We start from the raw sequence: 27,330 nt of genomic DNA on the forward strand, positions 1-27,330 counted from the left end.
ACATTTCAAGCCTTTCAGGCCTGGCATGGCCTAGCGCGTTAAGGCGTGCGCTTCGTAATCTGAGGGTCGCGGGTTCGCGCCCGAGTCGCGCCAAACATGCTCGCCCTCCCAGCCGTGGGGGCGTTATAATGTGACGGTCAATCACACTATTCGTTGGTAAAAGAGTAGCCCAAGATTTTGCTGTGCGTGTTGATTACTAGCTGCCTTCCCTCTAGTCTTACACTTCTAAATTAGGGACGGCTAGCACAGATAGCCCTCGAGTAGCTTTGTGCGAAATTCCAAAACAAAAACAAAACAAAATAAAAAATGCAAGCCTTTCAATTCTTCATTAAGTATGATTATCAACAAAAAGTACGCCCCCCGCTAGTACAGCGGTAAGTCTCCGGATTTAGTTCTCGAGTGCAGACAAGTGTTTTTGAGCTCCGTAATTTGATACTGCTTACACTTCCCTAAGCCTACTTTTTTGAATACTACTTGTTTCTCGTGTTATTAATTGTTTTTGCTGTTATTCCGCCGTGTAGTAACGATGTCTTCTACTGACGTTATGCGACGTACTGTTATTTTTGAATGTTCTAATGCCAACCATGGTGATGTTATCAATGCAGTATGTTCAACTTTTGGGAGGGCTTCAGTAACTTCAGTTATTCCACGACCGGGTGGCTATGAGGTTACTTTTGTTTTACCTGCTGATGTCGATATGGTAATTGATTCTGGTTTATTGGTTAATGGAGTGCATTGCTTCACGAATAGGGTTACCAAACGTACAGTTACTGTTTCTTTCATGGATGTACCTGAGTATATCGACGATGCTGTACTTTTACAGAAGTTGAAGGACTTTGAATGTGAGGTTAAAAGTCCTCTTGTATGGAAACGGGACCAAGGTATTTATTTAGGTGTTCGCCATGTTCGTGTTTCATTTAGTGCCACATGTACATCTTTGTACATGTCGTGAAGGTTATTGATCCAAGGGGAAAGGTTGTAATGCTTAAGGTAAAACATGAACATCAAATGAAAGTGTGTAATTTGTGTTTGAGTGCGGATCATCTGTATAGAGATTATCCCCAATTAATTTGCCGGAACTGTCAAGAGCAAGGTCACGTGCGTCATTGTTGTCCTAAGCTTGGGGTTTCCTCGCCTCTCCCTCGCGATAGTGCTGTAGACCAACTGACGTTCCACAAAAAACAATGGAGGTTTCTCTCCCGATGAGAGAGGCGGCTACCCATAGTGTCTCACAGCACAAGTCTTCTCGTCGTTCGACTGTCTCTGCAGATGCGAGTGAACGTGCTAGTAGTCAACCCTCTGTTGGACGCCGACATTTAGACAGCCACTTCCCACCTTTACAGGTTCGAGGTGAGTCTGCCACCAGTGCTGTTGTGGAACCTGTTTCTCGCCAATGGAAATATGCGAGTGTGGTGGCGATGGACACTCCTGGGACCACGAAGAAAGGTGGTGGACGGAAACGTTTATCGGACTTGACGGTATTGTGTCTCTCTAAGACGAAGTCTAAGACCGTGTCTCAACAGTAGTTACCTATTTGCTAATTTTCTTCTTATTTTTCGTGTCATTACGATATTGTGCACGTGAATAATGTACTTTTACATAGTGCATTTTCTACTACATGTTGATATCTTTGTTCATCTTTTGTACTAGATTAATTTGTTTATTCATACCACGCCTTTTATCTTAGCATGATCCAATCACTTAGGGTGGTGTATTGAATTGTAACGGTCTACTTTTCCACTAAATTTGATGTGGTGTGTTTACAGGAAACTTTTTCACTAATGATTTTATTGAAGTTGTCACGGAATATTGAAGGGGTGCTGTTTTTGTCAATAATTCACATAATGGACGTCAGGGGGTGGCTATTTTGTTAGGGCGATATTTGAGTGACAAAGTTATGCTTGATTTCTCGGATGGGGTTGGTCGGGTGTTAACGTTAAAGTTCACATTTACGAATTTATCATTTAAATTGTCATCTGTTTATGCACCACGTGACATTTACGAATGACGGGATTTTTTTTCGTTCATTAGACTTTCCTTTAGATTATTGCTCGGGATTGATAGTAGTTGGGGATTTTAATTGTGTTTTGGATGAAACGCGTGATAAATTTCCTGTACGTTTATCCCACGATGCCAGTCGCCTAGCCTTTGAACAGTTCATTACAATGTTCGGTTTATTGTATGGGCATTCATTATTAACATCAAATACCCCTGGTTTCACGCAAAGGCGTTCTGTCCATGGAGAGTTGATCATTTCTTGTCTCCACAGGGCCTTGATTACGGCTAACCTGCAGGGTGCTGTCAGTAGTTTTCATATGATGTGGTTTCCCGGTACTGATCATACTCTGTTAAGTTTCAAACTTATCTCAAGTTGTTACGGGTCCAAATTACTGGCACTTTAATAATCAGCTTTTGAGAGATGTTGATACATAAATGCCATCACACTCTTAATCGAAAGAAGCCGTAGTTGGCAAGTATATGGTCGTGACAAAAGTTCCTGGTGCGCGACCTTAAAAAATGCAATCCGTGATATTACCAAGCGATATTCGATTCGTCTGACGTGTGATTTTCGATTTAACAAATGTAAGTTAGAACATTCCGTTGCCCGTGAGTTACGTAAATTGGCGAGTTGCCCTACTCGGTCTAGGGAAAAGTTATATGCATATGAAGAAGACTTGGAGAAATTTGATCACGACACCATTGAAGGGGCTCAAATTCGTTCACATGTTCGTTGGTTTGAGGAGGGCGAAAGGCCTACCTCTTACTTTTTTGTGTATGGAGAAAGTTCGGCAGGATCGGACAGAGTTTTGATGATTTTGTAACCGTCTTGTCCGACCTCTATCACTCCAAACAGTTGTTCAATTCTATGTGCATTGGGGTGATTGTTCCTATTCCGAAGGGCGGGGATCGACGGTTGGCGGCTAATAGTCGGCCACTGACGTTGCTGTATACTGACTACAAATTATTGGCTAAAGTGCTGGCTCGACGCCTTTCCACCGTAATATCTAGTTTAGTGTCAGTTAGTGAACCATGACTATTTATTTCAACTTCTGGTGCGAGTGGGTTTTAACTCGACTTTTGTTAATTGAATTAAACTATGTTATACTGATATTTCTAGCTGTATTAAGTTTAATGGCTTTCTCACTGATAGGTTCTCCTTATCTCGAGATATTCGTCAAGGCTGCCCAATGTCTGCTTTACTTTTTGTTCTCAGTGTTGAACCATTGAAAAATATGTTGGTTCATCATGATCATATTGTCGGTATTTGGAGTGATGGGTTCCTCAACACACCGTCCCTTATTTATCAACATGCTGACGACACTACATTGATTTTACGAGATTCTGATTTCTTGCCATAGGTTTTGGATGTTTGTAGTATTTTTGGTCGGGATTCGGGTGGTAGGATTAATTGGACAAAGAGTCAGGGCCTTCTGAGTTGGGAGCTTGGCCTCTTCTGATGAGTATGTCCTGGGAGAGTTGAAAATCTCCCGGAATCCTATTCGGATTTTGGGTATTGTTTTTCATTCTCAATTTGATGTTATGCTGCAGGATACGTGGCGGGAAGTTTTGCGCAAAGTCTCTAGTATTCTGGTGTCCTGGTGATATCGTTCCCTGTCGCTCAAGGGCAAATCTATCGTGGTGAATGCCTTGGTGGCGTCAGTTTTGTGGTATCCATTGCAAATCCTCCCATTGCCACAGCAATTTGAAGCTCGGTTTCGTCAAAGTGTATTAGATTTCATGTGGCGGGGTGGTATTCACAAGGTTGCTTATTGGATCTTGACCAAGAATTTTGCTAGTGGGGATATCAATTTGGTAGATATTCACGTTCGTAAACTTGCTTTTCGCTTGAAATTGCTGCAGAGATGTTTGGATGGTTCTTGTCCATCGCCTTTGTGGCAACTTCTTTCTGGATTTTTCTCTTGTTATGGTGAACTCGCATTGGGATTTCAGGCTCTTCAATGCAGGATTTTGCCGAGGTATGTGAAGGTCTTACTAATGTTTATTCAGGATATGTTTCGTGCATGGAAGGTACTACTTGGGGATAAAGGGCTTTCCCCTGTTCCTCTCTCATCACGTTTTCGACGAACCATTGTTTCTTAATCCTGTTCTTGTTGATGCTCGGTCACACACGTTTTATATTCCTGAATTTATAAAAGCAGGATTGGTCCTTGTGTGACACTTATTGTACGAAGTGCTCCCAGGATTTCTCCCTGTGGAGGCGGTGGTGGAAAGGTGTACTGATGTCGACATGTCGTTGAATGTCAATACCATTGTTTCACATCTCACTTCTTTGACGGATGCATTGCCTGAAGATTGGCTGGCGCTCACGTCTACTCAGCCAGCTCCGCTGTCCTCGACACAGCGTGAAATAGACTTGTACTTTGTGGACTCTTCTGATCAACGAGTCCATTTTAGGGAATTAACTCTGAAGCAGTTGTTTTGTTATTTGAATTGTTCACTTGCTCATCATGTCTCTGCTCCATCCTTTTCGGGGAATATTGTTCCTCCAGACGATTGGACACTCGTTCGCAAATCTACCTTTTAATCATTTGTGGGTTTTGATGTCTGTACCGTGGATTATTTGTTATGGTTGCGAGCGGTGACTACTAATGTTAAGTTTGTACATATGGATAGGCATCTCACGGAGTTGTGCACTTTTTGTTCACTAATGCGGGAAATCATTGACCATCTGTTTTTCATGTGTCCTTCTGTCCAGCCATTATGGTCCTATGTGTATGCTTTACTGGAATTTTATTATGGATGCCCTATCTCCAACTGGGTTTGAAGGAGATGCCAGTTAGTGGGATCTCATCCTCTCTTATCAGGCCGGTGTTTAAATATTTTTCGCTTATTAACTAGTTTTGCACGGCTTGTTATCCAATCTGCGAGGTCTGTTCAGTTAGCACGCAATCGCAAGCTTCATTTAATTTTGTTCTATAAAGTGCGTTTTACGCAAACATATTCATTTACATTATCATAGATGTGTGTTACATGACTCATTAAGTGTCTTTTATTCATTGTATCACTATAACGGTAGGTTGGTTACAAAGGGGGTACACGGATACCTGTTATGTGCTATGTTAAGATAAAGTGTACTCTTTTCTACAAGTTTTCTTTTTTATCACAAGTGTTCCATTGTTTGCTTTGTTTTATTAATGTTTTTGGTGTAATTTCATTTAGATACTTACCGCTAACTATTAGTTCTTGTACATTTTCTAACACATTTTATACCTTTTGTTGTAATATTTTAGCAAGGTGGTATCTTGCAATGTTTTCTTTCCATATGCTCATTATTTAACTAGTTTTATTTGATTTTATTTTTGTTTATACCCCCTCTTTGAGGTGGGATGAATAAAGAGAGAAAAAAATCCGGACTTACAACGCTTAAATCAGGGTTTAGATTCCCCTCGGTGGGCTCCGCAAAGAGCCCGATGTGGCTTTGCTATAAGAACACACACACACAAAGTAGTGTTGTAAGCTTTAAATAAACAAATCCAAATAAATAAATCAAAGAGTGTAAAAAACTAAGTGGTAAAAATACGAAGAGCTTTTATTTTGTGTTTTATTGAATTTGTTGAAACTAATTTAGTAAAAATTATTGTTTACTCTTAAGATTTGTTTGTTTCAAACTGTAATTAGACAGGTTAACATGGCTCTGTCACTAAGTATTAAACCTAACCTAGTCTTCAGTATGAAGTTGAATGAAAGAGACAGGTGCTGACCTCTGTGTCGACGTGGTTGTTCTGTGAGGACTCGTCAAGTTCCTTGTTGAGCTTCTTAATTTTTTCAGCTTGCATCTGCACGTCCGTTTGAGCCGTCTATTTTCAGTAAGCAATATTATTTTATGTATAGATGGACTTTTTAAAATGCAAACTGAAAACTGCTTTCGGTAAACTACTGGTAGAAGCTATGGTTTCTAATATCAATTGTATTTCTACCTTGTTTTAACAGCTGATGATAATGTTTTAGTGGTGATAAACTAAAAATCTACAGTAGCAATTCCTTTGTCGAAAAACTATTGAAACTACACTTGCTGAAATTCTAAATTTATTATTTTGTTTTTCTTTGAAAGTATTAATTCAAATTTTATTTTACATTCACCTGTTTTTCTAAATCCCAAAATACAGTAAACATTTATTCTTAGTTTCAAATGTTTAACCCTTTACAATAGTATTTACACATGACCCTGTTATCTCACGTAGGATGAATTTGAGAAGTATTACATTTTATGTTGATATTTTATAATGTTTATATATAGAAAATCTGCTTTATGAGGATTCTTTCGTGAACATTAAATAAAGTATTCGTGTGTAGTAAGTTAAAATATCGTGAACATATAAAAAACTAAGTTAATTCTTGGTTTCTCCTTCAAGAGGGAGTACTCGCCAGGAAGAGAAGTTTAAAAAAAACTAAAAAAACCCTACTCACCAGCAAGTCCTTCTGCAACTCAGACAGCTTAGAAATGACTTGGTCTTTCTCCTTCATTAATTTTTCCTTTAAATACTTTTCCTCTTCAAGTTGTTGGTAAACAGTATTAAAGTCAGCATAATACCTAAAATACACAATCATTACGTAGGAAAAATCTGAGTGAATTCATAATTCCAAGATAAAGATGTACACAAATCACACAGAATTATTTTTTTTTTATAAGTTCCTGAAATATAATATGCTAACCCATTATTCTTTTTGAAAAGGACGGCAATTCCACGTATCATTTCTAAAGAAATTGTTCAAAAATTGTCTTATAAATATGAAGAGTGAATGAGTTTTTCCTTGACAAATGTATTACCTCATTAAACAACTATGCTGCCGAAATATTTTTTAGCATCAATGGAACAAACAGGAGACCCAATAAGCAGGTAATATTAATGAATATGTATTGGTTCCTGGAAATTTCATTGACCGGTTTCATGGAAACTGTTAGAAAGTGTTGAAGTGGTTACAAATTGTTATTTGTGTATAGAGGTAAGTTAATAAGGGAAACTACAAGTTTGATTAGTTGTTGGAAGTCACGTCCCTTGTAAGGCTAGATGGGAATGAATGGGTGGTAAAATGTAATTCTATGTTAATATTTATAATTTTTTACTTCCCGCATATTGATTGGGATATATATTAAAGCGACAAGTTCTTTCATTATATTATACTTTTTATACGTTATTTTAATTTGATGTTTATTATTTTTATTGCGTGATCATTGGTTGCAAATGTCTGGTTATATAGATTGGTGAAAGTGTTTTATGTGCTGTTATAGCAACTAATCAATAGCCTTATCACGTGGTTAAAATACACACTTAGCTAGATTTGTTCACATACAAATGCATATGTTGATAATTATAACTTCCTTTTCTGTATATATAATGAGTTTTTAAATTCACCATATAGTAACATAACATAATTTAGATGTGTGAATAATATCATGACATTTCGCCTAATTTACTACTCGGTATTTTGTTTTTTCATCAAAGGTAAAATAGAATATATGACATATAACATACATGACTAATGCTTTCTTTGATTGGCCGTACCCTCTGCTGTGCACTGCAGTTTCATCTAATCAAGCCTCATCAGCACAGCTGGCGTTAACAAAACAAAGGAATATCCTCAGACCTTTTATAATGGTGATACATATATAAGATTTATGAGATTTCCAGTCCTTTATAATTCACCATATAGTAGCTGAAAATAATTTAAGTGTGCGACAACAATACTGAAACGAATTTGAATATGCATATCAACAAGTCATTGGACAATCAAGTCTGACAAAAATTTATAATGGAATTGTATATATCAGAAGTATTTTTTGGCATTGTTTGACGATACATAGCTAATACAATGTCATTGGATGTTAACAGCTTTTCGAGAAGGGTATACTACTTTTTTGTTTCAACAATGCAAAATATTCATACACTCAGATCGGGGATTTAGAATTTCTAAGAGAACGATATACCTTGTACCTAATAACATAGGACGACAAAGGAATATGGATAATGTGGATCAACTTTAAAAACCAGGTCCACCCGGAAAAAAACTTTCAACAAGTTTTACCCTAGACTTGGAAAGCAACACACGAGACAGTTGTACCAAGTGAAAATTCAAACACAAAGGTCAGAGGCAAAAGCTGTCCACGTATCCCTCACAGAAATACGACATAGACGAAAAAGACCTCTGCCTGTAAAACCAACACAACTTGCTTCAATGACATATTCACTCAATTGTTGCATACCTCAAGTAGGAATGAAATGGTTATTCCTGCTACTACATATGAAAACATATTAATCAAATCGCCAAACACAACAGTTACGGGTTTTGTTTTGTTTTTTGCAAATAAACTGTTCAAATAAAATCTTGGAAGCAGCCGGCCTCTTACAGTAGATGGTTTACTGAAATTATCAGGGAGGAGGAATGTGCTTTGAATATGACATCCTTAAGACGAAGCAATGGAAAGTGCGTTGCAGGACTATTGTCAAGATGCAAGGTCATCAAACACAGCGTAACAATATATGGTGATACGGGTTATAACGACGTAACGAGGATAAAATCTCGCTCTAATATAAAATATTTAATCTTTGTAGTGGAGATACACTCCATATTATGCTTTGTTTTAAAATTATAATTAAGAATTTTAGACCATCGCTCTGCTGTACTTTGTCTTATCTACCTCTACAAGCCTACTGGTGTAATACCAAGCTAAAGATCTTCAGGAGTAAAGTGAGAGCTTTACGGAGAGGATTTCAAAAGACTAAAGACATTACCTTAAGACAGTATTATAAAATGTAATATAGGAAACAGCAAACAAAATATAAAAAGTTAATTATTTTCACTGAAAAGAAAGCCTTAAGAAATTATATTACCAGTATTACTGGTAATAATGTTTTTGGTATTCCATACAAAACTATCATGGATAAAAAGAAGAAATATTTACAGGTTAATGAAATAAAGGATAAAGATGGGAATATTACAAAAAATAGAAATGAAGCTATAAATGAAATTCTTAATTATCACTTTCCATGGGTGAGTTACGATCAAGTGGTCTCTGGAATAGGTTTTTGCGATGAGATACAGGATGAAAATTATATTGATTTGAATATAAATAAAGATGATATTACAGAGTATGAAATTAATAAAGTCATCGGGGAGATGGAGGATAGTGAAGCCCCTGGATATGATAATTTAAAGTTGCCTATAATCAAAGAAATATATTTTGCTAACAAAAATTGGTTTACTAAAGTATTAAATTATTGTTATAATAATGATATTTTCCCGCTAGCTTGGAAACAGGCTAGGGTGACACTCATCCATAAAAAGGTAAAGATACAATGCTTCCTAGTAGCTATAGACCAATCTGCCTTTTGCCCATTTTGGGTAAAATATTTGATAATATTTTGAAATATAGATTGACTTACTTTATTGAGAAATTTAAATTAATTGATGATGCACAATATGGATTTAGGAGCAAGAGATCTACTCTTCATGCATTACAGAAACTTAAATATTATGTTTATGAAAGTATAAATAATAAGTGTATTACATTATTAATCTCTTTGGATTTTAAAAATGCTTTTAACACTCCTACGAAAAGTGGGGCCTAATAGGCCCCAGAGCAACTTGAAAGGTTATTAATATTAGGCTAATAATTTTGTATTTAAATGAAATTGCCATTTAAATCCATTAATGAATGGATTAACGAGATTCCCACTGTCCCTATCTACTATCTAGCGAAACCACGGCCAGGGGAACGGGCTTGGAGAAATCAGGACTAGAAACGTCTTTTCGTAGGAGTGTTAACTCAGTGGACATCATGATCTTAATAAAACATCTAAATAATCTAAAAATACCTTTGAAGTTGAAAAAGGTGATTATTGATTTTATTCAAAATAGAGAAGTTTTAATAGAAAGTATAAGTAAGAAATATAATAAGGGGATTCCCCAAGGATCTAGTTTGGGTCCTATTCTATGGAATCTTTATATTGATGGAATGTTAAAATTAAAGAGTACGAATAATGCGTACATACAAGCATTTGCTGATGACACCATTATTTTAATGCGAGCAAAAGCTTCATATCTATTTACGTCTTTGTCTGAGGATATATAATAAGGCTAACAACTGGATTTTAGAACTTAATATAGATAAATCAAATTTCATTTTAATTTATAAAGGTAAGAATATTACACATATACCGACAATTACTATTAGTAATAAAAGATTTAAATTTACTAAAAAGCTGAATTACTTAGGCATTATAATTGATATGACACTAAACTGCCTATCGCATCTTAATTTTGTTAAAAGTAAAATAGTTAATATTATTCGAAAATTACAGCGGATTTCAAGAACCACAAGAGCGATATATTCTGATTCAAGGTCATCATTAATGGCACTTAAATCATGTAAAGATAATAATTATTTAGTTAATAGAATTAAAGAATATATTATCTACAATAATCTTAATATTACTTTTGTTTGGGTTAAAGCCCACGTTGGGATCATTTATAATGAAATAGTAGATCTTAAGGCTAAGGAAGTCACAGAGAGAATGGAAATTAATGCTGAATTTGGATACAGTAAAAAACAAATTAAAATGAAATTAAATAAAGAATTATTAAGTAATTGGCAACAGAGATTGGATGATGCTTCTGTTAGTAGATTCACTTATAAATATTTTAATAAATGTAAAGGAGATTTTTATATAAATCAAATGTTAACAAATCATGGAGTTTTCCCAGAATATCAAGCAAGAATTTATGGAAAATCTAATTTATGTCTCTGTGGAGAAATAGGAACACAAAATCATATAATTCTATATTGCAAAAATTGCGATTATATTAGAAAGAAATATTTTCCTAAAAAATATCTAAATTGGGAATTTGAGAATTTATTATTAAATATGGGAGCAGTAAATGGTATTAAATGTATTATTACTGATATATTGGAAAAGTTATGTTGAAATTTGTTTGATATATTTGTTTGTGTTTGTTACCAAGTAGGTAACTGATGTAATACATTGTTACAATTGTGTATGTTGTAAAAAAATATTATTATTATTATTATTGTTAGAATTGTAAAAAAAAAAAGTTGAACTTTGGCGACAAATCCTCTAGGTAGAGGAAGTCTCATTTTAGAAATGTTAGGTTTTATTAGTTTGATTTACCCTACTGGCCGGGTTTGTGTATATGGATATTGGAGTGATTATTGAGCAGTATTGCTTTGCAGCGGCTTAATCATTCTTCGTAAGGGGTGGGACGATAGCATTTTGGTTACCTCTACCAGCGAACCCGTGGGTCCATGGCTCACATTTACAGAGCTCCTATAATGCAAATTTAATTTTTTTTAACCAAGTTGTCAGCAGTAATTAGCACACCTGTTGATTTACATACTCTAATGTAAATCGTTGCCAAATTTGGGATTCGTTTTCGGAAAATCCCTGTAAAAGTGTTTCCGTGAAATACCTCTGTTCCTTCAGGGGTTGGGAGAAAGGTTTTACTTTTGTACAAACCTCAGGGCCGAGTCAATTCGTTTGGCACCATTTAAAAGTTGGCGAGCTAAGCAGTTTAGAAGAAGTGGTTCTCAGGAAATCTCTGGATCCTTCATAGGGAAGGAGTGAAAAATTTTACCTTTTTACAAACCTAGGAACCGAGACGATTCGTTTGACACCATTGAGAATCAGCAGTTTAAGAAGAGTTACGTGACACACAAATACAAACACTTGGCATTCAATTTTTTAATTGCAACTGAATTTTAAACATGAAATAAATGTGTATCAATTTACACATCAACTAAACACTTTTTTGTATAAAACATTTTATTTTACAGAGATTGTTAAATATCGACTTTCATACATAGTATTTTTATTTCGTGGCTTATTAACTAGCTTTTACTAACATCAGTTTTTATTATCTGTGTAATCCTGAGATCAGTGTAATCAAAAACGACAATACAATATGGTGAATTCGGCTGACAGTAACATTTCTGAAAGTCTGCTCATGTATTATACCACAACAGAATACTCTACGTTAAAATCCATTTCAGAGATATCAGTAAAGTATTGTTTGTTTGTTTTTGAATTTCGCGCAAAGCTACACGAGGGCTATCTGCGCTAGCCGTCCCAAATTTAACAGTGTAAGAAGACTAGAGGGAAGATAGCTAGTCATCACAACCAACCGTCAACTCTTTGGCTACTCTTTTACTAATGAATAGCGGGATTGACCGTACGTTATAATGCCCCTACGGTTGAAATGGCAAACATGTTTGGTGTAATGGGGATTTGAACGTGTTACCCTCAGATTACGAGTCGAGGATCCTAACCACCTGGTCATGCCGGGCTTGGGGCAGGAAGATACTAAGAACTTCAACAGCATCTATCCCCCACCCCAAATGTTCATGTTTATCTAAAGAAAGTATCCAGTTCAAACGCCAACGAATTATTCAAATACGCATCGTTTCTACTGTTCAACACTGTTCTGTATAAGGGCTCAAATCAAGTAGATAGAGATACACATACGACAGCAAACCATCACCATGATTTATTATAAGTATCCAGGAATATGTGTTGTTTGAATCGTGTCAGTGAAACAAAGAATGACGTGATTTCAGGAGGGAAAAATGGGCTACTCCATCGCTAGTTACAGACGTTAGATACAGTGAAGAAAGCTAAACAGATTGCCACCAAAAGTAATCGAAGAACACAATGATCTATTGTTAGTGTTATTATAATAACATAATGGCGTATTCTATTTTTCTTTTTTTTTCAATGCCTACGCCATTATGTTATTATAATATTTGAACTAATACTCTTTTGGAATTATACACAAGATAATCATATGGATTGAAGTCTAAAAAGATGATACACGAACCATATTTACAAGGTTCTCTCAAATGGAAGAGCAGCTTCAGGAATAATACATGTACTGAAGTGATTTCAACAAAGTCTGGGTAACATATTATTATCCGGTCAATAAAACATTTCACAATTTCAAAGGGGTTTCCGGTGGTTGCAGATTATGGCGGTAATGGTTGGTTAAACATCTACAGTTTTATGATGAGGAACTCAAGGTTATCGAAACTTTGTACATTTATTATTTGTAATCAAGTTTTATGTCACTCTGTAGTGAAGTAATACTATCCCTTGTATACAATGTTGTTGTTTTTAAAACGTTTTATAATAAAATGATAAATAACACACAAAACTAAGTCTCTAGTTAAGAAATCGAAATCGGTTTTATAGTTTATTGTTTTCATTTTACAGTCCCTCCATAATACCGTATTGAATTTCTCGTAAAGCTACTCGAGGGCTATCTGCGCTAGCCGTCCCCAATTTAGCAGTGTAAGACTAGAGGGAAGGCAGCTAGTCATCACCACCCATCGCTATCTCTTGGGCTACTCTCTTACAAATGAATAGTGGGATTGACCATAATATTATAACGCCCCCACGGCTAAAAGGGCGAGCATATTTGGTGTGATGGGGATTCGAACCCTCGACCCTCAGATTACGAGTCGAGTGCCTTAAACACCTGGCCATGCCGGGCCTGTGTTTTATGTACGTGTTCTGTAATGGCCGAATTTTCTCTTTTTACATTTTTAGTAATTTTTAATCTAAATTATTGTTTAACAAAACATAAAGAAGTGTAAAAGATTCTGTACCGGTGAAGGATAGTAAGATGAATATAAAGAATTCATGATCGCTCTATTGTATAACACTTATAGTTTCTTCTTTTAAAATGTGAAATGTAAATATGCAACCATATTGCTTTGTAGGTTTAATAAACAGTTAGAATTATGTGTGTAATACGACCATTAACACTTCCAGCAACTTCAATAACAAAATAATTTTAATGCGTGTGAATGAATGCTGCAAATAATATTCATCTGAGCTTGGCATTAAAGGTAAACCTGAGTATTAAATATTTTAATGTAATAGGCTTATTAAACAAGTGAAGTGATACTTTTTAATATTTTACACGCGACATATCTTCTAAAAACAATATTTTGTTGTTTTAAAGTATCGAGAACTATTTGTTACAAAGTAGTTAATCTATTTAAGTAATTTTGTGTGTTTTCCTTATAGCACAGCCACATAGGGCTAGCTGTTGTGTCCACCGAGGGTAATCGGACCCCTGATTTTATCGTTGTGAATCCGTAAAACTTACCGCTGTCCCAGCCGGGGACTTAACCAGTTTTATACTTTTGAAAAGTAGACCAAAACGTAGCATGCTACACATAGAAAAGGGCTTCGAGGATAACTGGTCCTCGAAGACGGAAATAAAATAAGGACGAAGTTGTTGTTTGTTATTCAGCACAAAGTTGCACAAAGGGTTATCTGTGCTCTGCCCACCACAGGTATCGAAACCCGATTTTTAGTGGTAGAAGTTCTGAGACATACCACAGTGCCACTGGGGGCCAAATAAAGACGAACTAATTTGTCTCGAGCTGTTCTGTTCACGAGAACAGAATTAAAAAAATGATTATTTATTTACTGAACGTCCAGAAAAAGTTGTTAAGACAAGAATAAAAACTATAATAAGGTCCTTTAAATTACAAATTTGAAAGAAAATAAATCACCAAAGAACAGAACTAAAATTTCGGCTGAACCTAAATTTAAGTGGTGATGATAAAGAAAATAAGATTCTAAATAGTAAACTTGGATGATAGGATGACAAAAATCTTACATCAGTAGCAATGACTTACTTTTCCTCGCAAAAAATCCTCGACCAGCAATCAAATGAAGGGTTTTTGGAACCATCTTGTTTTGTGGTTTTGTACAAACTAACATTTTTAGTATCCTCAGATCATTTATTTCAACTAAATAACTGATGTCAGGCTGTCATTCTGTTAAATATTTGTACTTACACTGCACCCTCATCCCTCCTCAATAATGGGTTGAGAACAGCGTACATAACATACAACTATAAGCTCTCAAATATACATGTTCATAATATTTTTTTCTTTTGCATGGTGTAGGCCAACAGTTGTCATTGGAGTTGCGTGATACATTGGAAAAGCAAACAGTGACAATTCCGTTGTTTTTATTATTTTTCATTTTTAGCATATTTGTATTTAACTTGTATTACACTGTTTCACCTACCTGTTTCTTCCCGTTGTTCAGTGTGTATTATTACAGTGTAAACGCCTTTTTCAAACTTACGAAGCATGATTAAAACTAGTTTTCTTGCCATCATACATCAATAATATTTATTACGATATTATATAAAGTGTTCTAAAATAGATAAAATAAATTTGTTTCTATTTCAACGTTGCATTTTTACAGTGATTTTATTTTATATAGAGGTTTTAGCAAATATCCAACTTTGTTGCTTGTTTGTTTTTGAATTGCGCACAAAGCTACTCGAGGGCTATCTGTGCTAGCCGTCCCTAATTTAGCAGTGTAAGACTAGAGGGAAGGCAGCTAGTTATCACCACCCACCGCTAACTCTTGGGCTACTCTTTCCCAACGAATAGTGGGATTGACCGTAACTTTATAACGCCCCCACGGCTGAAAGGGCGAGCATGTTTGGCGCGACGGGGATGCGAACTCGCGACCCTCAGATTACGAGTCGCACGCCTTAACACGCTTGGCCATGCCAAGCCCCTATCTGAGCTCTGCCCACCACGGGTATCGAAACCCGTATTTTGGGGTTTTAAGTCCGCAGACATACCGCTGAGCCACTGGGGGGCACTTTGTTGCTCTTTGTTTTCATAACACTGTTAATGTGTCTGAAAACCTCTCATTTGAGAATGATTTTAAAACTGTTAAAACGTTTTCCGTGTGGAAATTACTAATACTTGTTATGACAATAAATTTTATAGCAAAAATATTTCAGTAACTAAAATACAGGATTACTTTACTAAAAACAAAAATATCTGAGACAAAATGTAAGAGTTTCTGAACATTTAACCATTGTTTTACTTAAAAGCTTTTATTTTTCTTTCAAATACTGTTATACCAATGGCGTTTGGAAAACTGCCAACATCATAACAGAGGGCAAGAGAGGTCACTTACATCAAGCTATAGACCTTGTTTACGAGAGTTACTGAAAAACAAAACACAACAAATGTTTACTTCATTATCTAAAATAACGTAATTAGTCTATCCAAAACCAATCGGAACACATTAAACAAATCAGAGATTACTTAAATATTTTTATAAGATGTTTATTTATAAACAGGTTAGAGCTACGGTCTTTCTCAGCGTGCAGTACACATTGGATTCAGTTAAGCATAGCAACGCCCGATTAAGTTTGTTAAATATCTTTATTTTCACTAAATTGCTAGTGTGTTTGTTAGAATATTTTAAAGTGTTCCTGGAAGCAGACTGTTTGCAAGGTTTATTGTAGCTGTGCTAGTATTTCAATTCATCCTGTTATTCGGTGAGGATAGTTAGAATATTGATAGTCCAGGAAGAGCTTGTTGTATGGTCCATACAAAGGTTTTATTCTAGATTCTATATCTTTAAACCAGAAATTTCAGAAACTAGTTGATGGTAAGCTGTCACATTTGAGCAGTTTTAAACGTTGTCATTATTTTTTAAACTTTCCCTCTGAAAACCCCTGAAAACTTACGAGATTCACCCTCTCCATTAATATGCAATGAAAACATTTACCAAAAAATTTACATGGTTTGGTTAGACAACATAACTTTTTATTAATCTTATAAGGTTTATCATACCACATCCTTTTGTTGGTAATGTAGCAATAAAACAACTAAAGAAAAATCAAGACAAACGAAATTCCAAGACAGGAAAACATTTACTAACCAATTAATAAGATATTCCTAGCCATGGAAGACACATTTCAAAAGTTTATTATCCAAGTGTGTATGCATATATAAATATATACATATAACATGTTCTATTCATGTAAGTATAGTCGTGTTTATATCTTGCTTAACTGCTCAAATCATAGACAACGACTGCTCATTTTACGTTCAATACAAAAGTATTATTTAGTTAATATTGTACTGATATTAAAGTAAGTTATTTTTTGAAGAATTAATTATGGTAAGTTTGCTTACGTGGCTGTTTACAAATAATTTATGTATTTCAATTGTTGTGAATTGACGTTACTCGAACCTTGTATATTTTTCTTGTCATTTTAACTGAATATTATTACATCATAACATCTCGCAGTTTTATAACGTTTTAGGCCTCAGTCTGGAAATATATGTATATATACACTGCTGGCTAAAATCTTAAGGCCAATGAGCATAAAGAAAAAATATGCAATTTGCGTTGTTAGACTCAACCACTTATTTGAGTAGAGTTTTGAAATATGAAAATAAGAAAAGGGAAAATAAAAATAAAAATATTTTTTAGCATTTAATAGGGAAAATGTGAACACTATGAAATTAGCCTAAATACTAGCTGGTCAAAAGTTTAAGACCATACCAAAATGAAGTCCTAAACAGGGTAGAAAATGCCAAACAAGAGGTCTCAGTAGTGCGTTGCACGGCCGTCATCGCGAATAACTTCAAACATTCGCTTTGGCATGGTCGATATAAGCGTTTGCAGAAGGCTGGCTGGAATGTTATTCCAAGTGGTGAAGATGGCTTTACGAAGATCATGCACTGTTTGGAATTGACGTCCATTTCTACAGACTTCTCTTACCATCCACCCCCAATCGTTTTCAATGGGGTTCAGTTCGGGCGAACACGCCAGATGGTCCAAAAGAATCACGTTATTCGCCATGAAAAGGTCCTTTGTTCTGCGAGCATTGTGGATTGTAACGTTGTCTTGCTGAAAGATCCAGTCACTTCCACAAAGCGAGGGACTTCAGTCAATAAGGATGCTCTCTCCAACATGCCAATGTAGCCAGCTGCTGTTTGACGCCCCTGTATAACCTGAAGCTCCATTGTTCCATGAAAGGAGAAAGCACCCAGATCATGATGGAACTTCCTCCACTGTGTAGTGTTGAAAATGTCTCCGGTGGGATATCCTCATCGTGCCAATAATGTTGGAAGCCATCTAGACCATCCAGGTTAAATTTTTTCTCACCAGAGAACAAAACCTTCGTCCACTTTTCTACGTCCCATGTTTGGTGCTTCTCAGCAAAGTTTAGGTGAGCTGTTTTGCGGTGTGGAAGGAGGTACGGCCTTTGAAGACGTTTACGGTTTTTAAAGCCTTTCTCTCGTAGATGCCATCTTATCGTTCTTGAGCTGCATTCTGCGTCCATGAGGGCCTTAATCTGGTTCAACGATCGGCTGGTGTCTCGCCTGACATGGATGAAGTATATATCCATGCTAAAGCCCAGATAATTCATTATTGTCCTAACAGTGAAAGATCATTTCAAAACTGGAAAACTGGCATCAATTTATGAAAGTTGTAAGTTACAGCAGTAATGGTAAGTTAAAATCCGATAAAATCACCAAAGTGAAATTTACGTAAATATGTTGACACTACTACCGCGAAGAAATTCCCTTCTTTAACAGACTGGATACCATTGGGGTATGTCTTCATCAAGACAGAGCATCCAACACAATGCCTAAGTCAACATGCCAGTTTCTTCACAAAATGCAAATACAGTTGAAAACTTATTCTTTTGGTTTGGTTTGTTTTGAATTTCGTGCAAAGCTACACGAGGGCTATCTGTGCTAGCTGTCCCTAATTTAGCAGTGTGAAACTAGTAGGAAAGCAGCTAGTCATCACCACTCACCGCCAACTCTTGGGCTACGTTTTTACCAACGAATAGTGGGATTGGCCTTCACTTTATAACGCCCCCACGGCTGAAAGGGGAGCATGTTTAGTGTGACGGGGATTCTAACCTGCAACCCGCGAATTGCGAGTCGAGTGCCTTAACCACCTGGCCATGTCCGGCCAACTTATTCTATACCATTCACAGATATTTTGCAATGATATCTGCATCTTTGGGTTACTTAAACTTTCTGTTGGAAGCATCTGCCCTCGTACACTTCATATAAATTAGAAAACATGTCATGAGATGTGGTTACAATACTGATCTTTAACTATTTTACAGAATCCTATCGTGAAATATCTAATTTTTCTACACTTTGTTTACATAGGCGTTAATCAACCAGTGTGTTAAAAAAAAAACACCAAGGAGTTGAGCTATGCTCTTTCTAAAACAAATTTTTTAAAAAAATCACTGTTGGCAAGTTTATCTGGTAAATGTCTAAAATCTAAATAAATATAGTAACACTTATAAAATATGTTCACTTACCCGTGTCAGCAGATGGTGTAAATATTCCTGATCTGTTTCGTTAAAAAATAAACAAGTTTCTGAAAGTGTTTTAAAACAACATCGGCAACCACGTTTTCTTAAGGCAAACTTTACCAACTGAATCAAGTTTCTACGTTTCCTCAATAAAATAAAAACATTAGTTTTTTATTCCAAATTATTATATAAAGTTTGCTAACGTAGAATTATTTAACAACGCACTTAAAGCTGAAATATGACATTTCTTCACTCAGCTCGGAGCTACTAATATCTCGCTGTACCACCAAAAGTGGTTATACCTTACAATAAAATCTTCCTTCTCAGTATTAAGATGTAACAAATTTAACTACATACGCTAGAGAGAAGAAGACTCTTTATAAACCGACCATAAAAGTAAGGTTTAAAGTTGTAGTAAGATAAGAACTATTGATATGTAAAGTGTAATCAACATTGCGTTTTAATTGTGGCTTCAATCATAGTACTTATATTATTTACCATATAATACAATGATATGTTAATTATAAAAATAAGTGTTAAAGCTACAATAAAATCATCCGTAACATAACACGTAAATCATGAACTTTTTATCTACCGTTATTAGTTACTCTTCCAAGATTAAAGATACAGTAAAATCAACTGTAACATAACACATGAATGATGAACTTTATATACTGCTATTCTAACATTTGGCAAATATTTCTAGCCATTAAACAGAACATGCATATTTTAACAAACATTTCACTTTTGCCGAACTTATTATACGAGTACATATGTCCGTTCTCTTTTAATGCGCATGTGAATGTTGTAAATTAGGTGTGTATTTAATTATTTTTGTGGAAACTGTTGTTTTAGTAAACCCATTGTAAAGATTTATTCAGGGTAAAAGCAAATATATTTATAAACAGAAGACGCATTTTTAACAAGTATTTCATTCACGTACACGCTCGATGTCGTTTCAAAATAGATTTAATGAGACCATTTGACACTTTTTATATAAATCAATCTTTCTTGACCGCACTACACAACTTACTGATAAGCTAGTAATTTTAACAGAGTAACTACTACTTCATGATATAAGTCTGGATACCTTAATCATACAATTTATTTCGCACCCTCTGGTGGATTAATATTCAGTTAACTTGACTCACCCTTCATCTCATCTAATTTTACTGAACACGAAAACTCCAACAGCCAATCAGAACAGTTTGGAATTAACATATTTTGATTCTATTTTATCAAGCAGATAAAAGGTAACGGGAAGCAATATAAAACTGTAACAAATGGTTTTCAATTTTTATTGTAGGTTATGGTATATAGTTTGAAACAGAACTTGTGGTTGAAGGAAGTAAACACTCGGAAATATCCGAAAACTAGAGAACATTAAATAAAATTTGAACCCTATGAATGAGCAACAATGTTACATTGTTATCAAAGTTTTAGAAAAATAAAACTCATTAAAACTGTACCATACAAAGGCTTTTCTCATACGTGCAACACAAATCACTGAATACCAGAAAACAGTTTCTAGGTACAACTGTACTGCAGATTTTTGCGAAATTTATTACAGTACACAAAGAATAATGCGAACCATGGTTATTTTTTTAGCAATATTACACATAAAATGTTTGTTAACGAAAGCAAAATAGTTACTAACGTTCTTTCTAAGCAAAAAATCATAATAAACACAAGCACATGTAACATCAAACATAAACAGCAAATATGAACTTGATTTTCTTCAAAGTGTCGGTACATCAGCTATTTATTGTATTAAAGCTTCAGATGACTTAGGTTTGAACATGAAATTAACTAAGGTTGGAGAACATTTGTTGCATAAAAATTAATAAAAAGTTGTTACTGAAAAATAGCACTTCTTCTTAATGCTTCAAGTTTTGAAAAAAAATGTTTTAACATGATTCAAGGTATGTTTACTGTTAAGGCTAATTACATAAAGCTCGTGACTTTTTGGGGTGAAATCTGTTGACGTCACTATACAACAAAACGAGAGGGCAGCTGCCAAACTCTATTTGGAAATATCAGTATTAATATAATGGTTGGACAGTTGCTCACTATAAATACAAGATGTCCTTTAGTTGCTCGTTGTTAATGTAGTAAGATCAATTACTATTAATATAAGCTGTTAATAAGTAACTTGTTATACAGAATATTCGGAAAGTCACTGTGCAGTTTTGTAATCACAGTCTATTTCAAATCAGCAACTGATAGCGATGTTTAGAAATAAAATAAGAAGGATCCAAGCCTGTATTGATGCAAACGGGGGTCACTTTCAACATTGTTTATAATTGTCATTCATATTTACCTCCTGTATTCTATACTAAAACATGTCTGTTAATAAGTATATAAGTGCACAGTGACTTTCCGAACACACTGTATAACAAGATGAATCACTGTTAATATAAAATGTTAATACAAGCTACTGTTTATAAAACAGTTGGTAAACTACTCACTGTTAATACAATACTTTAATAAGTTACTGTTAATACAAAATGTTAGTAAGTTACTCACTGTTAATACGAGGTGATGGCAAGTTACTCACTGTTACTTTAACAAGACGGTAGGTTACTTGCTATTAATAAACCACTTCCTGATAAAGCATTTCGTTGGTTAGTTATTGACTGTAAATAAAATCAAACGTAATACAAAATCAACAAAACACGCATGTCACAGGAAACACCAATAACATAAAGAGCGAAAAATTTAAAAAGTCAACTTTAAATGGTTTGTAACACAAATATTTCTGTCAGCACCTAAACTGGTCACCTTATTTAATAGTTTGTTAGACTGGGTGCATTTTGATGAAATTTATTTCTATTTTTATCGAGATTTAAGTTAAGTTCTTTTAAAAATAAATCACCTTTTACTTTGAGACCTTTATGTGTTATGTTCTTATTAATATAAAAACTATGTTATTCAATAATGCTCTCTAAGCGTTGAAATGGTGAACGTAAACAAATAATTCTGGCGCATTTTTGCAATAACTTAGACTTCTTTGAATTTTTAAAAACTTAACCAATGATTTTCAACGGAACAAGAGTGTAATATGTATTTCCATAAATTTCTAATTTATAAGTATAACTGATAGCTTAATCTGACTGTTAAAACCACATGATATTTTACTTATTCATCTGTAAAAAACAATTGTAAATCACGGTTATTTTAAGCAAAATTACACAGAATATGTTTGTTAGCGAAAGCCAAACATTTAATGGCATTCTTCCCATGCAACAGATGACGATAAAAATATACACATATAGCATCAAACATAAACAACTAAAGTTAACTTGATTTTATTCAAAGTGTTGCGACATTGATGAGTGAATATTAAACAAAAAGTTGTAATCGTGGTGTTCTGTTATGTTTTCTTGTTGATGGTGGATCTATCTTTCGTGGGTTGATTAAAACTTTAAAAATCAAGTTATATCTACGTTCCATTAAATAGTTATTTCTGACACAGAAAGCCGGGTGTAGCCTATTGGTTACATGTCCGATCTATAAATCTAATGGTTCATGGTTCGCGTTCCGTTGTCACAAAAACTTGATTCATATTTTGGGGCTGTGGGTGCACTATAAGAATGACAATGAACTCTCACTATTACTTCAGATAGGAATAACACAGGAGTTTATATGGCTACTACTGACTAGCTGCCTTCCCTCCAATCTACAAGTTCAAATATAGGGATGGCTACACGTAGCTTCACCTCAAAAAGAATTCAGTAGAATATAATTCTGACACACAAACCGGACTATCCGAGTTTATTACCAACTTGAGCTACACGTCGTGACGTTTCAGTTTGTTTTTTGTTTTTACACGTTTACCTTTTACTTTAACTTTGTACGTTTACATAACACATAGTTACATTTAGACTACCAGTGTGAAAATAATACTTCATAACAACCATTCTTGATCATAATTTTTACCTTGGTCATAGTCTGGTTTTAGAGGTTTTATGAGTAAGACGTCTTCTAAAAGCAAATCATACGGCTATGAAAAAAAAATTAATATTTTCCTACTGGTACTTGAATGTAAAATGTTTTGTCAATTTAAATCAAATGTTAATATTATAACTACACTTAATAAAGACTCCCGTCTAATATCGGTAGACAATTTTCTGTAAGAGAACAGCCACCTTCGAACAAACTCTCCAAAACGCCAAAAATTTCTTGTTTGATTGTATCGCCCGGCGTAACCAGGTGGGTTGAGGCACTCTGCTCGTAATCCGAGGGTCGCTGATTCGAATCCCCTTCACACCAAACATGCTCGCCCTTTCAGCTGTGGGGGCATTATAATGTGACGGTCAATCCCACTATTCGTTAGTAAAACAGTAGTCCAAGAGTTGGCGGTGGGTAGTGATGACTAGCTGCCTTCCCTAGTCTTACACTGCAAAATTAGAGACGACTAGCGCTGATAGCCCTCGTGTAGTCATTTACACTCTGGTTGTTTCTTTACTTCTTAAGTAAAAAAAATCCATTTAAAAACAATGACCATTATGTAACACCATCTCGAGCAACGTGCTTTGTCTGAACATAGATAGCTTACTTGTGTTATATACTTTCCTCATATTTTAACTCTACAACCAACATTTGAAAAGGTAAAACACAATAAATAGACTGCACCTCAAGCTTTCTTTAAATTCACTGTCCAAAGATTGTGTTATAAAAATAATTAAAGCCATGATTTTCTGTTTCCAACTGAAATAAGCGGTTTTGAATATATATGATATACTGTTAGCTGTCGTATTACAGTTTTTGTAACCTTCTTTGCATGAACAAGTTAGAAATAATCGAATCCAACTAGTGTCGAAAGAACTGGTATGCTTGTAAACGTTTGACTTTGCAGGTCTGTCCAATGTTTTTTCTTTGATCTGTCATCAACAATTGGAAGCAAAACATTTTTTCCTCACAGTAAATGTATTATCTTTAATTCCTATTGTTAATAAACCCTGATGACAATTTTTTTAGAACAGCTGGCCAACAAAACGGCCTTTATAATTAATGTTGCAATTATTAGGGGAATCAAGTACCATGGCTTCTTTAAATATTGAATGAATATTTAGCCGCATAGATACAAGCTTTCATCTGAAAAACTATGTTTTAGGATTAGTTCTCTGTAGCTAAGTTCACTTAAGGGATAAAACGATTTTAAAATAAGCTGATGAATTAGCTTTAAACGACCTCTTCTGCTACTGTTAGGCCTAAACAAATCAGCCGAATAGACATGAACTAAACCTATAGATGTTTAGGCTAATAATTTCTCCCTGACATTAGTCGTCTAGTGTTTTAAATGAATTATAATCATTCTCAAGAATTAGCATTATTTTTATTACACCGAATCTCTTTTCAAAACTTACTTTTTCACTTTTTTATCCAGCTCAGTCGCACGAGCGACTTCTTCCTGCAACAAAATCTTGACTTCCTGCAACTCCTGCCCGATTTGTGTTGTTTTTCTCCTCCACTGTTTACTTATTTGTCGCTCTTCTTCTATGTTCTCCAGTGCCTCAGAAAGCTGTTGGAAAAATTAGATCACAGTGAAAATGATATTATAAAAAATCGCATATTAAGCAACAAGTACTTTGAATTTACAGCATCAGTAACAGTATTAGTGCTAAAATACCTTTTAAAAACTCAAACTAACACAGATCAATGTGACTGGTATGACTGAAAGTGAGGTTATTTCATTATGCTATCGGAGTTACATTACGCTCACATCCGAGCCTCAGATACACAATTATATGAAGGTGTGCGGAAATCAACACGTAATATAGTTAGGTATGTAAGAATCAACCTCTACTTAAATTACAAGTAAGCGTGTGATAACCAGTTTCTACTATAGACAGGTATGTAATCTACGTTTGCTAAAGATAGGTAGATGGTAATCCACCTTAACTAAAGTAGACGTATGGTAATCCACCTTAACATCAAAGTAGACGCGTGGTAATCCACCTTAACATATAAGTAGACATGTGATAATCCAAGTTAACGATATGTAGACGTGTGGTAATTCACTTTAATTATAAGTAGACGTATAGTAATCCAACTTGATTATTAGTAGATGTGAAACCCTGTAAGAAAGAAGGTTTGGAACATTAACTGATGAAGACCGACACTAGCGTTATAGACATGTAATTTAGATTTGATTTCTTAGCAAATTACACTCTATTTATATTATCGTTTATATTCATTATAATTGAGAGCTATTTTTCTATAGTCGGATTGTTCATTCTAAATATTTTAGTTTGTGGTTTAGAATATTTAACATTAAGATATTTTGCCAGTTTTATTTCCATTTTAAATTATATTCAAGTCTTAATCCTTCTTTCTTACATTTTAAATTCCTTTGCAAGCGACTACAATATATCTTCCCCTCACTCATCCAATTTTATTCGATAAGTTCCTAGGGTTCAAGAAATAATTGTATATGAGGCAGGGGAGAAATAGACATAAACTACAACATATACACCTCACGGGGACAATGTAACGGATTTACTGTTACGTACGTATTCTACTGTCAACGTTTGTGTAAGTTAAATCTATACCGAAATTATATATAGTCATGTCAAAAGGTTAGGACACCCTGTGAAAGCCTGTGTATTTTTGTACCATTTTTGGGTATATAGATATTTAATCTCAATTTTAACAATACTGAGAGATTATAGGAATATAACTAAACAATTAAACCTGAAGAAAAGACTTTTCAAGATCTTCTGTAAATGTAATTATACAAAAATGCATATTCTAACTGTGGAAAAAGTTAGGACACCCCCAATTTATGCCCACTTAAAATGGCTCAACTCACACAAAGGTGTATCACACGAGGTGCACATGATTAGAAGATCGTTACTCAGCATTTTGAATGAGGCTTGCCCTATTTAAACCTCAGACATTTAGTTTGGCGTGCTAATGGCTGTTGAAGTGAGAGTGAGCACCATGGTGAGAGCAAAAGAGCTGTCTGAGGCCTTCAGAAAGAAAAACGTAGGAGCTTATGAGTCTGGTAAGGGATTTGAAAAAATCTCAAAAGATTTTGAAATCAGCCATTCTACCGTCCGGAAAATAGTCAACAAGTGGAGGGCTTTCAAAACAGTTGCCAACATGCCCAGGTCTGGTCGTCCAAGCAAGTTCATCCCGAGAGCAGACCGCAAGATGCTAAAAGAGGTCTCCAAACACCCTAACATGTGATCACGGGACCCACAGCAGGCTCTGGCTACTGTTGATGTGAAAGTGCATGCCTCTACAAGCAGAAAGAGACTGCACAAGTTTAACTTGCATGGGAGGTGTGCAAGGAGGAAACTTTTGCTCTCTAAAAGAAACATCAAGGCCAGATTAAAGTTTGCCAGAGAGAATGTAGACAAAGATCAGGACTCCTGGAATAATGTTCTTTGGATAGATGAGTCCAAAATTGAATTATTTGGACACCAGAACAGATGACATGTTTGGCGTAAACCAAACAGCATTCCAGGAAAAGATCCCCATACCAACTGTGAAGTATGGAGGTGGAAGTGTCATGGTTTGGGGCTGCTTTGCTGCAGCAGGACCTGGACAGCTCGCAATCATAAAATCCACCATGAATTATACTGTGTATCAGAGGGTGCTTGAGGATCATGTGAGACCATCTGTACGAAAATTAAAGCCGAAGCGGAACCGGAACCTGCAACACGACAATGACCCAAAACATACCAGGAAATCCACCAAGGACTGGCTGAAAACTAAGAAATGGCCGTGTCAAAACCCAGATCTTACTCCCATTGAGCGAGCTGTACATGCAAGAAACCTCTCAAACATCTCACAGCTGATAGAATTCTGCATTGAGGAGTGGGACAAACTTTATTCAGACCGATGTCAGAGACTGGTAGATGGCTACGAGAAGCGTCTCACTGCAGTTATTTCAGCCAAGGGGGTAACACTAGCTATTAGGGGGTAGGGTGTCCTAACCTTTTCCTCTGTTAGAATATGTATTTTTGTAGAATTACATTTACAGAAGATCTTGAAAAGTCTTTTCTTCAGCTTTAATTGTTTAGTTATATTCCTATAATCTCTCAGCATTGTTAAAATTGAGATTAAATATCTATATATCCAAAAATGTTACACAAATACACAGGCTTTCATAGGGTGTCCTAACTTTTTCACATGACTGAAACTTGTACTGTTAAATGT

At 35.2% G+C, this 27,330-nt stretch overlaps 1 protein-coding gene across 2 annotated transcripts in view; it reads right to left on the reverse strand.

Moving 5' to 3' along the window:
• Positions 1–27,330, reverse strand: part of LOC143244313 (unconventional myosin-XVIIIa-like) — a 103,686-nt gene that overhangs the window by 36,289 nt on the left and 40,067 nt on the right. For both annotated transcript variants that reach the window (XR_013025021.1, XM_076488747.1), the window contains exons 4-6: positions 24,531–24,685; positions 6,430–6,553; positions 5,724–5,819 (exon numbers count right to left, since the gene is read on the reverse strand). Coding sequence is in view for 1 of the 2 variants with exons in the window: in XM_076488747.1 (XP_076344862.1) it covers positions 5,724–5,819; positions 6,430–6,553; positions 24,531–24,685 (375 nt within the window). In the remaining variant the exon portion in view is untranslated. The remainder of the gene's footprint in view (positions 1–5,723; positions 5,820–6,429; positions 6,554–24,530; positions 24,686–27,330) is intronic.

The sequence above is a fragment of the Tachypleus tridentatus genome, chromosome 2 (assembly GCF_004210375.1).
Source record: "Tachypleus tridentatus isolate NWPU-2018 chromosome 2, ASM421037v1, whole genome shotgun sequence".
NCBI classification, from domain to species: domain Eukaryota; kingdom Metazoa; phylum Arthropoda; class Merostomata; order Xiphosura; family Limulidae; genus Tachypleus; species Tachypleus tridentatus.